Source organism: Thalia democratica, chromosome 6 (genome assembly GCF_965202585.1).
Source record: "Thalia democratica chromosome 6, ktThaDemo2.hap1.1, whole genome shotgun sequence".
Classification (NCBI taxonomy): Eukaryota; Metazoa; Chordata; class Thaliacea; order Salpida; family Salpidae; genus Thalia; species Thalia democratica.
In genome coordinates this window covers 30,425,088-30,440,396 of record NC_139170.1, presented here as the reverse complement: position 1 = coordinate 30,440,396, position 15,309 = coordinate 30,425,088, and the positions used below count along the sequence as shown (strand labels likewise).

General features: G+C 24.3%; 1 protein-coding gene across 1 annotated transcript; it reads right to left on the bottom strand.

Annotated features, from left to right (window-relative positions):
* Positions 1–2,464: 2,464 nt before the first annotated feature.
* LOC145838571 (neuferricin-like) lies at positions 2,465–15,054 on the bottom strand. Its single transcript, XM_082946187.1, has 5 exons — positions 14,910–15,054; positions 13,258–13,419; positions 10,312–10,452; positions 8,425–8,611; positions 2,465–2,685 (listed from the first exon to the last, which is right to left on the bottom strand). The coding sequence occupies exons 1-5, from the start codon at positions 15,052–15,054 to the stop codon at positions 2,523–2,525; spliced, it is 798 nt and encodes a 265-aa protein (XP_082802313.1). The 3' UTR covers positions 2,465–2,522.
* Positions 15,055–15,309: the final 255 nt, after the last annotated feature.

Sequence of the window (15,309 nt, the reverse complement as noted above, 5' to 3'; positions counted from 1 at the left end):
GTTTTTTTTACTCACAGCAGCTGATATACGGTATCGATTTGACTTTTTCCTTCTAATCTCAAAAAGAAGGTTGTAAGGCTACTGAAATCTGAAGCAAAAAATTAAAGTTAAGGTGAGACTGGTAAGAATGGTCAAATTCCTCTAGTACCACCAATAAACCTAAAGCTCAGCTACCTAAATATGATGTTCCAAAATATTTTTGTCGTTCTATTCTACATTTAAATCGGAAACAAGTGCAAACACTCACGAAAGTGAGCAATAAGATTTAGTTGATCAAGATATTGAGACTGAAATTAAGTTTTTTTTAGCTGAAAAAAATATATCTGCTGAAGAAGTTTAAGAAATCTTGTCCTGGTGGAACTCATACAAGAAAAACATACACACATCTTGCTAAGTTTGCAAAAGTGTATCTTTCGGCACCACCATATTTTGTTTATAGTGAAAGGTTGTTTTCAGAACCTGGTAACTTATACGAACAAAAGCGAAATCGATTGCTACCAGGAAGTAATAATGGTTAATACCAAGTTTCACACGCAGCCCCATTCAAAGCAGAATAAATTTTATTCAATACACGGTCTTTTACATTGCTTTTATAAGTCTGTTGAAACAATTTCTTTTAAGCTATTTCAACTTATACTTTTAAGTCAAAGTAATTAAACGTAAGTTATTTATTTTATTCAAAAAACTTAATTTTTAGGCTGTTACAGATAAAAGTAAAACTAAAGTTGTAGCTTCAAATAGTATTAAGCTAAAGTAGAATTTATGTATTTAAAAAAAGCTATAAATTCAAATTATAGCTCAGAACTTTATATATGTGAATACAAAATTAATTTATTTTAGATTCAAAAGTGAAATGAAAATGTATTTAAACAAAAAACCTTTAAATTAATAATTAACTCAATTTGAAATTATTATCGAAAAATTTACCGTTTTCAATTCATACTACTCGTTAACCTTAACAAATAAATCTATAAAAAAAATTGAAACTATCGTGTATATTTTTTGCTTTAAATGTAGTATCTGATGAAAATATTTGTTTTAATTTAAATTTTGCTTACAATGTATTGTTTTGCAGAAAAGCGATAATTGTTTTTTGTGATTTCACAAATGATAAACCGATGGAAAGTTGAAAAGCTTGACAGACTTTTGCGCATTTACTAACTAAGCTTTTTTTTAAGGAGACTTGACAAATTGAAGCTTTAGTTTTCTAAAACAAATTTAAAAAATCCCTGTTGAAGCAAAAAAGTATTTATTAGAAGTCCTGAAGAAAAAGTTTATAACGTTAAATCAATCGATTGAAATCTATACACGAAGTATTAAATATGTTAAAAGTCTGAAAAAATATTGTTCTGTTTTATAAAAGGATCACTTATCTTTGTACTAACATAATTGGCAACAACAAAGTTCAAAACAAAAAGCTTGTTAACTTTAAATTTAATCTATTAAGTCGATACTAAAGAACAATGGTTTAAACCGGGGTTGTTCATTAAATTTTATTTTACTACGTCTACCTTAGTCTTTCTGAAAAATTGTTGAATGTAATGTAAAAAAAATTGTTCAATTTTCTTTTCCAAAAAAAAACACTTATAGTAATCTAAAGTTCATATAATTTAATCATTTGCATACTTTGATTTATATTTAAACAGTAGACAAGTAAGTAATTTTTCTAATTTAAGTAAAAGCTTAATCAAATGTAAGTTTATACTACTTAACTATTTGACTGTATTGATGAGGCTTTAAAATTAAACTTTTTAAAACTTTAGATTAAATATTTCAAAAAAATATGCTTTTTTATTTCAGATTGATTACTTTGTTAGAAAAATTTGTTGTTTAAATATATTTTTAACCATGCACAAAATTCAACCTTTTTAATCATTAAAATTTTTTTTTATAAAATTTTAAAACTTTAAGGTAATTAACTTTAGATAAAAAAGTAGCGAATTTACTCAATGTACAACTTTGCTTATTATATTTCTTATAAGTTATATATCACTTTATTTGTCAAGTTCAATTAAAACTACTTTAACAACATTTACAACAAAAGCATTGATAACGCTGACCGTGTTTATAATAATTAAAATATTTTATATATGTTTCAAGAAGTAGAAAACTTATCCAACAATTTATTTATTTAAAATATAAAAATCGACAAAATAGAACAAAACAAAAAGCAAAGGTATTGCAAAATTTTGTAGAACTATTATGAAATTAACATTGTACAAAAACGGTACAGTAATTTTACAGAACCATTTAAATAAAACATACAAAAAGTAGACGAAATAGATGTTGTTTGAATTTTTGTCAACAGAGTTTAGAATATAAGAATTGGTGAATACTGCATAGCTTGTAGTTTAAATATTAAACACATGTTGAATAAAACAACTTTAAACAAGTAATAAAAGTAAATCAAAAACATTAACACTATAAACAAGTCAAGTATGTTCAAAATTGTATTGGCTAAAAAAATAACAAATATATTTAATAGAAAACTTTGAAAACAAATCAAAAGTATTGAAAAAAAATCAGTTTAAAACGCACACACTGGAGTCAGGCTGGCAGCCAGGATAAGCTGAAAGCCACTTTAGCTCGCTTTCCACTTTCTCAACACACACGCACCTCGCTTTGGCGCCACCTGGCGGTTGAAATAATCGCGGGTAACCGATCCACGATCTGTCCACTCCACCACTATGTGAAAGTATATAGAAGTTTAATGGTATTTGTAAAAAACTTTGAAAACTAAATTTAATTATTTTTTTCATAATATAAATTAACAAAATACAGAATTTAAGATATTCTGAAAACTTGGCCATTTTATAAATGGTTAGCTTTTGAAATGTTCATGAGTGTTTTTTATCATAAACAATTTCTTTTTAACATACAACATTAAAGTATTCACAAATTAAAAAGTCAGTAAAATAAAACATTCAACAGCTTAAGAAAGATTTTTTTTACTTATACCATGACATTTTGGAGAATTTTGAAACTTTCAAAATTATTTACTACTTCTAATTTAAACTTAAATTTAAATAAATTCAGTTTCAAACAAGAAAACAGTATATAGAGTAATGATAGAACTTAGGTGTTTAAATAAATTTGTAAAAACAAAACGTATTATAAAGTATAATTTATAACACACCTGAATGTAAGAAACTTTAATGTTTGATAAAAAGTAACTTTTCAACGTTAATACTTTACAGGGTTGCCAAATATTTTCGGAAAATTTTCTCCAGGTATTTTAAATTTCTTCGAAGTTTTTAGTATTACACGTTTTAGGGTCTATTTATAGTTTAAAATTAAGTTTATGGTAAAAAACTATGTTAAATAATATAACGACATTGAAAAGATTTCTAAAATGTTCTTTATATGTGTTTTATAACAGTTTTTTTTTAGCTATACAATATGTGTCAAATCGAAACTTTACTACTTAAAATGTAAAAGTTGTTTAATTTTAAAGGTTTTTCCAGGTTTTTTAGTGATTTCCGTCAAAATTCAAGGTTTTTTAAGTCTAAATTGTCAAATTCCAGCTTTTCCAGGTTTTTTGGCAATCCTGTAATTTAGTGTATAGAAAATTTTAGATAGACAACAAAAAAATTCTACTCGTATTTAGTTTAACTTGAAAAACTTTATTGCTTTTTTAGTTGATTATAAAAATGTAACAATGTATAATTTTTTAATGTAATTGCTATCATGATTTATAAAACAAAAAGAGTTATCAATAAACGTTATCAAAACTATTGATTGTTTTTTGCTTTTAATTAACCAAAAAAAAAATCAAAATTATTGTAAAATCTATTCGTACAATAACCTATGTATTATATAGGTTTTTTAATGCTTCATACTACTCCTTTGTTTAATTAACTTTATTTCACAAAAAATTACTACCAAAAATAATTTTTTGGTTTTGTTTTGTCCTTAAAAGATAAACGATTTCTATTTAAAATTCAATTTACTTTAGTAGCTGCTTGGATACAATTTTCTTACTAAGTGAAAATTAATTTAAGATAAATAATCCTATAAACTTAATAGGTTGCTAGAAATGAAAAGCAAATTTTTCTGGCTGTACTAGTAATTTAAAACCGGATTTGATATCTTTGTTCTGCTTATTAAATTACATACTTTAAATGTCTTAGGTTTATAAATTTAGGAATTTTCATAAACTTATATCATGACATTTTAGATAATTTTAAAACATTTCTTTATAATTTTCACTAATTTTAATCTAAACTTACTTTTAAATAAATTCAGTACCAAACAAGAAAACAGTATGTAGAGTAATAAAAGAATTTAAGAAAGTCAAAATAACATTTTTTAAAGGAAATTAAGAGTAATATTTTAATGCAAAATTTATTTACTTTTATATGATCATTGAATTTAATTTATTAATCAAAATATAATTATGTATACTTTGTTTTACATTAAAAACATAAAATGTAACAACTACATTAAAAGATTTTTTCAAGTAACTTTATTTCCAAAAGTGTATTAGTTGCAAATATTTTCAAAATTTTTTCTGAATTTGAGTTTTTGTAAATGTACTGAACAGTAAACGTTACTAAAAGAATTAATGTTTATCTTAAAGTTTGTTATATTTATATTCCCATAGTAGTTAAACTAGAAAACAACTGAGTAAAACTGAGTAATAGTTTAGCTGTTTATACTGCCTAAAGATAAGTTTTAAAGTAAATCATGAAACTGAAAGTGTTTGAAATAAATTACAAATTTATATTTTAAAGTTCTGATGGTTTCTAAAAAAAAAGATCAAAACTTTTTATCTGCCAGGCAAATTTTAAACATAAATATTTACGCGGGCTACAAAACTTAACTAAATTATTTCAAGTTAATGAAAACTACATTAAAGAAGAAAAACAAAGTTTTTTCTAACACTTTACGTATTTTTAAGAATTGCTTAGATAAAAATATTTACAAATATTAAAAACAGTAATAGTAGTTATGAACTTTTAATACTAAATTAGTTAAAAAATAGCCACTTGAAGGCATTCAAAGGGCCACAGTTTGGGCATCTCTTATGTATAGTTTATCTAGTTTAAGATTTGTTTTAGTTTGAAATATTTAAAAAAAACATGTCGTTATATAATTTAGTCAGTTTATCTAGAATAAAGCTTTTTTAATCACAAAGTTTAACTTAAATTAATTAAATTTTAATGCTGCTTGTCGAGAATAAATCCAATCTAAGTTGAACATTTATTTTGATCACATTGGTACGACTTTTCTATTGATTCTAACTTTAATCTTTTTGATAAGTTTTTTAGATAAAAAGTAATATAAATTTTCTCAAAATATTAACTGCACATATTAGCTGATGTAAAGTTTGTGGTAACAACCGATTACAAATATGAAGTAAAAGTAACAACTGACAAGTACTTTAGGTAAAAAGGCTTCTTCATTTAGTGTAGCTTTTTTTTAAATTAGTAGTAATTCTATATCTCAGGGTTGCCACTCTTTGAGTCAAAAAATCTTCCCTGAGTTTCCCTAAGTTTTTTCAAACCCTTAATTTTTTCTTTTTTGCTTTTGGCGAAAATTACTAATACTTCATGCTAATTTTTCTTCTTTTAAAATAAAAGTAAGGTTGTATGTGTATGCTTCTGCGTTAAAGGCTTACTAAACTATTTTTAAAAATTCAATGTTGGAAGTATAAATAATTTGAGATTTTAAAACAAAATTTGTGCAAAATTTTGTGTAAACATGTTAATTTAATAGTTAAATTTAATAGAAAACAGTTTTATTGTTTTGAAAATTTTAATTACTTCTTTTATTGAAAACAAGTAGTTGTAAACAGATAACAAATAACTTTATTTAAGAAATAAGGACTTATAGTAGGATAGAGTTTTATTAAACTACATAAGTAGCTAAAAAAAGAAGTCTATTAGAACTTTACAATGCATAGTAAACCACAACTTTTATACCTCTAAACTGTTTGATTTTGTTTAAATTTAGTCATGATAAACATAAAGTTAAAACTTAAAAAAAGATTACAATATTAATTCTATGAATATTGTAGAACTAGCCGCAAGGCTAAAAAATTTTTAAATAAGTACTTAAAATTAATAAAAATAATTATTTTGAACAAATATTGAAACTGGATTAACTAAAATTCATTCTAGATCTGAAAAAAAATCCCTGAGATTTTTTTTTAAATATTAAAACTTCCCTAAAATTTTAAGAAATAATCAAAACTTACCTGAATTTCCCTGAGTTTAAAAAAAAAATTCCCTGAGTTTCCCTGAGTGTATGGCAACCCTGATATTTGCATTAGATAAAAAGTTGATAATGGAAAAGCTAATACAAGTTAATCACAAAAATTGTAAGCATATGATATAGTATGAGTTTAATATAAGTTAAAGTTTTCAAATAGTCGCTGAATGAAGAAAAGAGAAATTTTTATAGAATAAAATTCACATCTTCTTCAAAATAAGTATGTAAAGATCACGTATACTTAAAAAAAATTAAAGAGTTAAAAGATGGTATTATTAGCCAATCTTGAAGGTTTTTTCTCATTTATAAAAATAAAACAAACTTAACTATAGAAACAGTATTATTATTTTAAAGCTGTAGTTATTTAATTTTTATCAAATTTATAAATTTTATAAAATAGAAATAAGTTCAATTTATTTAAACCCTGGTATTATAAACTAATATAAATTACCAGTTAAGATTTGTTTACTTTTTTTGTATAAACATTAATTCATGCGTAAAAAACATTACTCTGGGGATAATTTGGTGCACACAGTAGTTTCTAGTTATAATTAGAACACTTTTTTAATTATATTAATTATTTATTACAATATTTATTAATTTAATATTAAACTTAAATAACCGTATCTCATTATTTAAGTTTAAAAAGCATATAACCATTAAAAATAATAACTTAAGTGGTTTTTTCATTAAACTACTTGTGGGAGAATCTTTTTAGATTTAAAAGTAATAACAACAAATTTACATAGCTTTATAAACTTAGCTCTAATTTGCCCATTAAGTATAGAGTACATGATACAAACTTTAAAATAAAAAATATTGTTGTTATATAATAAACCAAACATTTATGATTTAAAAATTAAATAATAAAATATATCACTTTAGGTTAATTTTAAATGTTTTTTTAATCTAAATTTACAAGTTGTAAAAGATATTGAGAACTATACTTAATAAAATATTTAATATATCAATTATAATAAAACTGCTTATAAGACATATATAATGTTATCGAAGTACCTTTAAACATTTATTAAAGGTTATAATAATATCTATAAGTTCATTAATATTTTATGACGTTTCAACACTTTTTGTAACAATACTTTATCTTCCAAGATAAAGTTCAAGAAAAAATAAAATTTCCTCAGAATTATTTCACTGTACACTTATTGTACAACTAATTTTTCTTGAAGAATTTCTAGTAATCAATATTTCTAAAAGTTAAAGCTGACAAAATAAAACATTATTTATTTTTTATCAGAAAAGACCGGTTTATGGTTAGTTAAATTATGCTTTTAAAACTATTTTTGTTTCTTTTAATTTAAGGTAGTATGTACTTCAAATGTATTTTATATACACATTTCATACTTTAATCATTTCACACAACAATTGTCCATAGCAATCTTATAAAAATAATTTTTCTCTGTTCGTCAAACTTACGAAGATTTTTCAAATAATTTCATGTATTTAAAAGATTTCGAGTAAAAAATATTTTGTTATTACAAATCTTATTAAGTGCATAGGGGGGAAAAACACTTTTTTTTTTAATTTGATCTTATGTTATATAGTTTTTACTGAACTACAAGATGCTTTTTACAAATTATAAAAATTCTTAATATAACTTTTGAGATGTAGCCGGTCAAAGTTGGAGGCATTAATAGGACCCTTATGGGAGGCACAAACTAAAACAGCAAATAAGTAGAAATTACTAAAAATCTATCTCCTCCTACGTTTTTTGAGATAACTTCCTCAAATTCTAAGGAAATGTTCCTTGCAATATTTAAAAATTTATGTTGGAACAAAATTTAAAAAAATTAACAAATAAAAATTTCATAACAAATAAAAAGCTGTTTTTTTGTTTATTTTTTATACAAAACTTTTATTTTTCAATTTTTTTTAAATTATTTTCAACAGAATTTTCTAAATATATCAAGTAACATTTCCTGAAAGTTTGAGGTAGTTATCTTAAAAAACGTTGGAGAAGATAGATTTTTAGTGAAATAGTCTATTTTTGCCGTTTCAAATTGCGTCTCCCATAAGGAGCCTATTGTTGCCTTCAACTTTGACTGGCTATATCTCAAAATTTATTTTAAATTTTTAAAATCTGTAAAAAGCATCTTGAAGCTTAGTAAAAACTATATAAAGTAGTATCAAATTTCAAAAAAAAGGTGTTTACTCTCAGATTATTTTTTCAACAACAAAAAAAACTGATACCTTTTTTGCGTGCACCAAACTTTGTTACCGTTTTGTTGGGAGTTCATCGCGTTGCAGGGGGGCATCTTCAGCTTCAAACTTTCTTCCTCCTCCTTCAGCTTTCTTGCAAGCTCCATCGTGCTCCTGTACTTCAGCAGCTGTGGCGTTTTCTTTCCTTCTCCGTCGTAAAAGTGCCCAATGACTTTTCCTTCAAGTTTTAAAAAAGTAAAAAGCAAATTAACCAAGCATAAAATTTTGTGTAGTAGTTTTAAAAATTGACTTTTATTTTAATCTCTAATTAATTGGCAGCCTTTTATAAGTCACGGGTTGATTTTCTAAAAAAATATTGCTTGCAGGGCCCATTGGATTTAAGATAATTAAAGTTATCAATACAAAAATACAAACTTGCACCAAAAATGTGATGAAATAAGCAACAATAGTTATTTAAATTTGTAGATAGGTAATTAATACTTAACAAAAAAAGTATTTGAGTGATGTCTTAAGTTTTGTTAGCTTTACTTTAAAGAAAACCTTTTTTTGGTAAAAAACAGGAACTTTGTTACAAAATATAAAAATAAGTAGGTCGTTTTTTTTTACACTATTAGTAGAAGAGACACTAAACAGCATGTAACAAACTTTTTTTTAATTGCAAAACGATATAGATAAGTTTATCACTTGCAAAATGATAATATGAATGCATAGCCTAAAACAGGGGTAGGCAAACTTTGGCCCTCAAAGCCAAAATATGCAGCCCGTGAGGTACTTTTTAGCTTAAAACAATTTTTTATAAAGCATTAAAAACAAAATGCTTTGCTATAAAAACTTACAATTAGGCTCTTAATTTAATAAAAATTTTTAACTGGTGCTATTTTACTACTTATTTTGTAATATTTTGGTTTAGAATTTTATTTTTTTTACTAACTACTATGATTATGTTTAAATAATTGCGGCCCTCGAAAACTTTTTTGTAATAGTGCGGCCCGCAAAAATTTTTTTTGGATAAATTGGCAGACCCCTGGCCTAAAACTAATTCTGAAAACTTGAAATTAGGAACACAATACTTTGACCATTACAGATATGTACAGTGTCACTTTAATTCTTACTGCAATTAATGAAGCAAGTTTTGTAATTAAAAAATAGTTCTGATACAGCAAGTTTTTTAATTAGTTTACAAGCTACACTGACTCTCAGTTTCCCTTCAAACTTTTTAGTGTTTTCCAAAACTTGTTTTCAAAACATAAAAAAAGTCACTTGTTTGCAGCAGGGTGAGCTTAATGCCCAAACATTTAGAAAACTTTGTTGAGCTTTAAATTTCAACAGTTTGTTTATAGCATTATCAATTGCAAATGTTGTGTTTATTATTCTATTTCTATTTTTTGACAACTAATTTAAATGTGAGTCATGTTTTATTACTATTTTAACGTATACAAATTTTTTTTTTCTAGTCTATATTACCAACAAAATTCTTAAAAGTAACATAAGCATTACATTTTTACTCATGTTTAGTATCTTAAAGTTTTATTTTTGTTTAAAAAACATTAGTTTAATTTTTTATTTTGTTTTACTTCCATTTATTTTGTTCAAAATTTTTCAAAATTACAACAACTAAGGATCTCATATATGCAAATATAGGAGTGAAACATTGTTTTGTTAGTAATATTCTTTTAAATTAAATAATAGGTAAATTATAACATTGAAAAAACATATAACTATGAAGTAATTGGGAATTTCATTAGAGTTTAATTTGTTTTACTTTTTTACTATAAACATTGAATCGGTTACTGGACAAAACTTTTACATCAATAAAAACCTAGCTTACTTTTGTACAATTTAAAATAGTTACGAGTTCAAAAAAATTATTGCTGAAATACTTTTGATAAGTAAAACAGGAATAATTAATTGACTTACCAACACAAGGATAAGTTTCTTCATAAAACTTTATCCAATTTTCAACTTCAAGAAACTTTTCCGTTTCAAAATCTGAAATATTATCTATCAAGCCCTCTTCAGTAAATTTTCCAGTGACGAAAGCTTTTGTAGCATCTCTACCTGAAATCAAACATATTTTTATTTAAACTTTTGTTTAAATGAAGTTATCTTAAAAGTATATCTCACATTTTACATTCCATGAAAAAAGTAACAGTTTCAATCCATCACTCAGTAAAAACTTTCTCAACAGTTTTAGTAATATATTTTGTTTTCAAGTTTTTATTTGCGCTAATAAATATATATTCTTTGTACGTTCTTATCAGCTTTTAATAAAATTGTTTTTTTATTAAGATAAAACAAGATTTTTCAAAGTTCTGATAGAAGTTTTTTTCAGATAATAGTTTTAATAAAAACAAAAGAAAAACTAATATCAGTTAACTTAAAATTTTCAAATTATGAAGTTACATATTTACGGGATATAGTCTGTATGAATCTTTTACACTTTAAATAGTTACAATTTTCTTAAGCTTTTAAAAATATGATTTGGTAAGTAAAAACTAAAATCCCTAAAGAAATAACAATCTTCTGTAAAAATTTATTAAAGCAAAAGATTTTTAAAAACTTATAATGCTTTAGAATCTAAATTCTTAGTTTAATACCAAAAGTTTTATTTAGTGAAACTGTCTCACTGGTTTAACTATGACACTTACAATTAAAAGATAATCTTTAAAAAAACCTAAATATTATTTTTTAATACAAAACAAAATTAAGCTATTGAAGAATAAATAATAACCTGAAGTGAAAATTTTAATTTAAGTTATAATAAAATTAAAGTTAAAGTTTGTACACTTTAGATTCTTCATGCAAAGTTAAAAACAAGATTGCCACTCTTTGAGTCAAAAAACTAATCTTAATGACCTTTAACTGTCCTGAGTCATCCTGACTTTTTTAAAATTTAGAGCTCTTTTTGTAAAATTAATAAAAATTAAGTTCTTCAATAAAACTGGTTATAAAATAATAAAATATTGCAACTAAATCTTATTCAAAATCAATAAAAAAACATCCAGTGAATTAAAAGAAATCTAAAACTAACATTTAAAAAACAAGAGTCAGCCTGAGATTTTCAAAAACTTCAAAATATCCTCAGTGTCCTCTGTGTGTGGCTAGCAAAAAGTGTACTTTAGTAGAAGACTAAACAAGCTTATTCAAATTTATAATAACATACTGACTAAAAGAAATTAAAAATAATTTTAACTTTACTACTTTAACAATAAAAATTAAACCATAACTTTCAGGGTTCATGCGCGAATTTTTTTTCATTTAACCTGACTGAGACCAATTTAACCTGACATTTTTTCAAAGTAAGGAAGATCCCCTTTAGAAGTCATTTTAGGTATTGGGGGGTCTTGATTAGTACTATTGTAGTCTTTGACTTCAACTAGCTTTATCTCAAAAATATTTTGAGCTTAAAAAATATGCAAAAAGCAACTCATAGCTTAGTTACAACTTAATAAATTATTACTAAGTTGTGAAAAAGGTGATTGACTTACCTATACCCTTAACATAACAAATTTAGTGATAAGTTTTAAAAAAAAGTTTTATCTTATCTATTACTAGTGTAAAAATTTAATATATATTACTAAACAAAATTGTTAAATCTAATTAAGCACTAAGTAAAAACATTATAACCAGAAGATTTATAATAAAACGCTGTGCATAGTCGTGTTTTATTAACATTTAAAATATAACGCTTACACAAGTATTAAATTAAGTAAAAAAAATCATTATAGTATTTCGACTAATACTTAAAATTGATACATAATTATAAATCCTAAACTCTAAGTAAATACACTGTTTGTTGATGTCGTATCATATTTAAAAAGCTTACACTTAAGTTAAAAAAACCTTTAATATTTTATTCTTGTAGAGAAAAATGAATTGTACCTAAAATTTGTACTACCACAAAACTTAGTACTAATATCTTAAAGCTAAGTTTTAGTGTTGTGAATATCTCTAATAACTTTAAACAAACAGTATAATATATGAATAAACTGCTAAGAGTTTTAATCTAAAAAGTATTTGATATAAAGATTTTAAATTAGAAATTAAAACAGTTCAACCAACTATGCTCTGAAAAACATAGCTGATGTAAACAAATTCGAACAAACAGCTAAATTGTTGAATTAAACTAATGTTTAAACAGTTTTGTATGAATTTTCATAATTATACGTATATAATCTACTCAAAACAAAATAATGAAGATTCTTAAAAATTTTTTAGAGATTCAACAAAAAGTTATAAGCATTCATTTTTACAAATACTGACTTATTTTGTCTTTAATAACTAAATTTTTATTTAGAAATAAATTCACATCTCAATTTGATCTTAAAAAGATTTTTCAGAATTTTTAATCAAAAATTTCCAAGCATTTGAACTGAGAAAAACTGAGATTCCCAAATTTTTAAATAAAAAAACTGATTTAGCCCGACGTTTTTCAACTTTTTTCAAAAAAACTGATTTAGCCTGACTTAGCCTGATTTAGCCTGACGCGCACGAACCCTACACTTTATAAAAACATTGTCAATAAAAATGGCCTGCTTGCTGTCTAAATCGGCAGTATGTTGCCTGATTCAGACATTCAAATCAAAATCTAAACAAACAACACCACACAATATAAATTATAGATTATTAGTTTCAATATATTTATATTAAGTTGCAAATGAAATCAGTAAAGTTTTTAAAAACTTCCTATAATAGTACAAGATAAACTCATAACTGATTAAAAATTATCCTAGATATTGCTTTATTCAATTTTTTACTTTGTAAGAATAAAAAAACACTTACATGATTGTAGTGCTAAAGTTATTTTCATCTCATGAAGTTTAAAGAACTAAAATACATATTTCGCTTATTATAATTATTTACCTGCAAAGAAATGATAACTACCATCAGGTCCATAGTGTTTACTTCCTTTGCTGACGTCATAAACTTTTCCAAAAAACCCAACATACACCCCCTTGCTCTCAGGGAGTCCCCTAAAGTAATGCCACAGATGTTCCTTGGTGAATAATGCTTGTTCTGTTTGAGCTGAAATGTTAGAAAATTAAAACAAACTACTAAACCTAATTGATGACATAACAATATAGTAATTAAGAGTTTATCTCATTTTAATTTTATTTAAGTAAAGTATGTTAATGAAAAAAACAAATGGTAAGTAGTGATGGAATGCATCTTTCATATGCTCTTCCATTGTTTAAGTGTTTAAATGTAGAGTGTCACAAAATCAATCAAAGAGAACACAAGTATCTCAGGCAACATTATCATTATTATTGGATATAGTTATTGATAAGACCTAGAGCTTTTATTGAGATATTGCTTAAAGTTATTTTAGACCTTTTTTAGAACTGCAGGTTAATTATTTTTGTATGTTTATTATTAAAGTATTAATAGTTTTTATTGAAAAATAATTTACTGTTTTGGAGTTCTTTATTTATTTTATAGCTCTTATTATTTAACATTTAAATTTAAACTGTAAGGGCATGGGGGGTAAACACCTTTTTTTGAAATTTGATCTTATTTATATAGTTTTTTACTAAACTACAAAATGCTTTTTACAGATTTAAAATATTCAAAATAATTTTTGAGATATAGCCGGTCAATGTCGGAGGCAACAATAGGTTCCTTATTAAACTAAAACAGCAAAAATAGACTGTTTCATTAAAAATCTAATTTCTTCTACATTTTTTAGATAACTACTTCAAAACTTTAGGAAATGTTCCTTGATATATTTAGAAAATTTTGTCAGAAGGAATTTAAAAAAAATTATATATATATAAAATAAACAAAAAAAACAGTTTTTTTTTTGTTTAAATTATTTTATATTTAATCTGTTCTGACAGAATTTTCTAAATATTGCAAAAAATATTTCTGCTTAACTAAAAACTATTTTCAAAACTGGTATATTTTTAGACTTCAAAACATTTATTGCATTTACAACAGCTGATTTGCAAAATATCAAAGTATCTCTAAGTATAGTTACAGTAAAAAAAAACATAAGTTCTAACTTTTCTCTCTAGACAAATAAATACTTTATAGCTTAAAGAATCAAGTTTCATCATTGTGCTACTATATAAGCCTTTGAAAACAGGAAAGTGATCATTTCAAACGAAAAGCTTAATAATGGTTTCATTTCATTTAAAAAATACTGAAAAACTAAAATAGTAACATTAAATCACAGAAGTGGGGATATACTGAGGTTCAAACCCTATAGTTAATGTTATAAAACAACTATAGAGTACATAAACAATCCAACTATTAGAACAAAATTAACCCAACATCAGCTGTTGCATATCAACTAAAAGTTAAAAGAAAATGTTAAAGCATTAATTTAAAAATAAAATACTATATAATGCAGTCTACTTAATTTTCACTGTTAAAGCACCAACAAATGTTTTAAAATGTGCTTAAATGAAATATTTTTTATTGTTGTTAACTTTAAAGTAGTAAGCTTTACATTCAATACAGTTACAACTAAATGTAACTTAATTTTAGAAACATATACTTTTTTAAAAACTTACTTGTTAATGGTCTTCCATAACTATTAATAAGAGATTTTACTATTGGAAAGTGAAAAAGTTCTTTTAAATATAGGTTGTCAAAATAATATACACCTAAAGCAATCAATACTATAGAAAATGTCAATAAGCCTTGAGTAGAGTACATAGTTGTGATCAGTAAAGCATTTCAAATATATGTTGCTTTTGGTTTTTGAAAACATGCTTTAAAAAAATTCAACAAAAATAAAACTCCCTAAGATAAAACTATTTTCAAATTTAAAACCACTATGAAAATTTAACCTTAAAAAGTGTAAATGCATAAGTAGTTTGTTTTGAGCAAAAATTAAAACCACCAAACCATTTTACCTTTTTTCAATTTTGAACTTGTAAAAACAATACGTTTTTTCAAAAAGATATAACA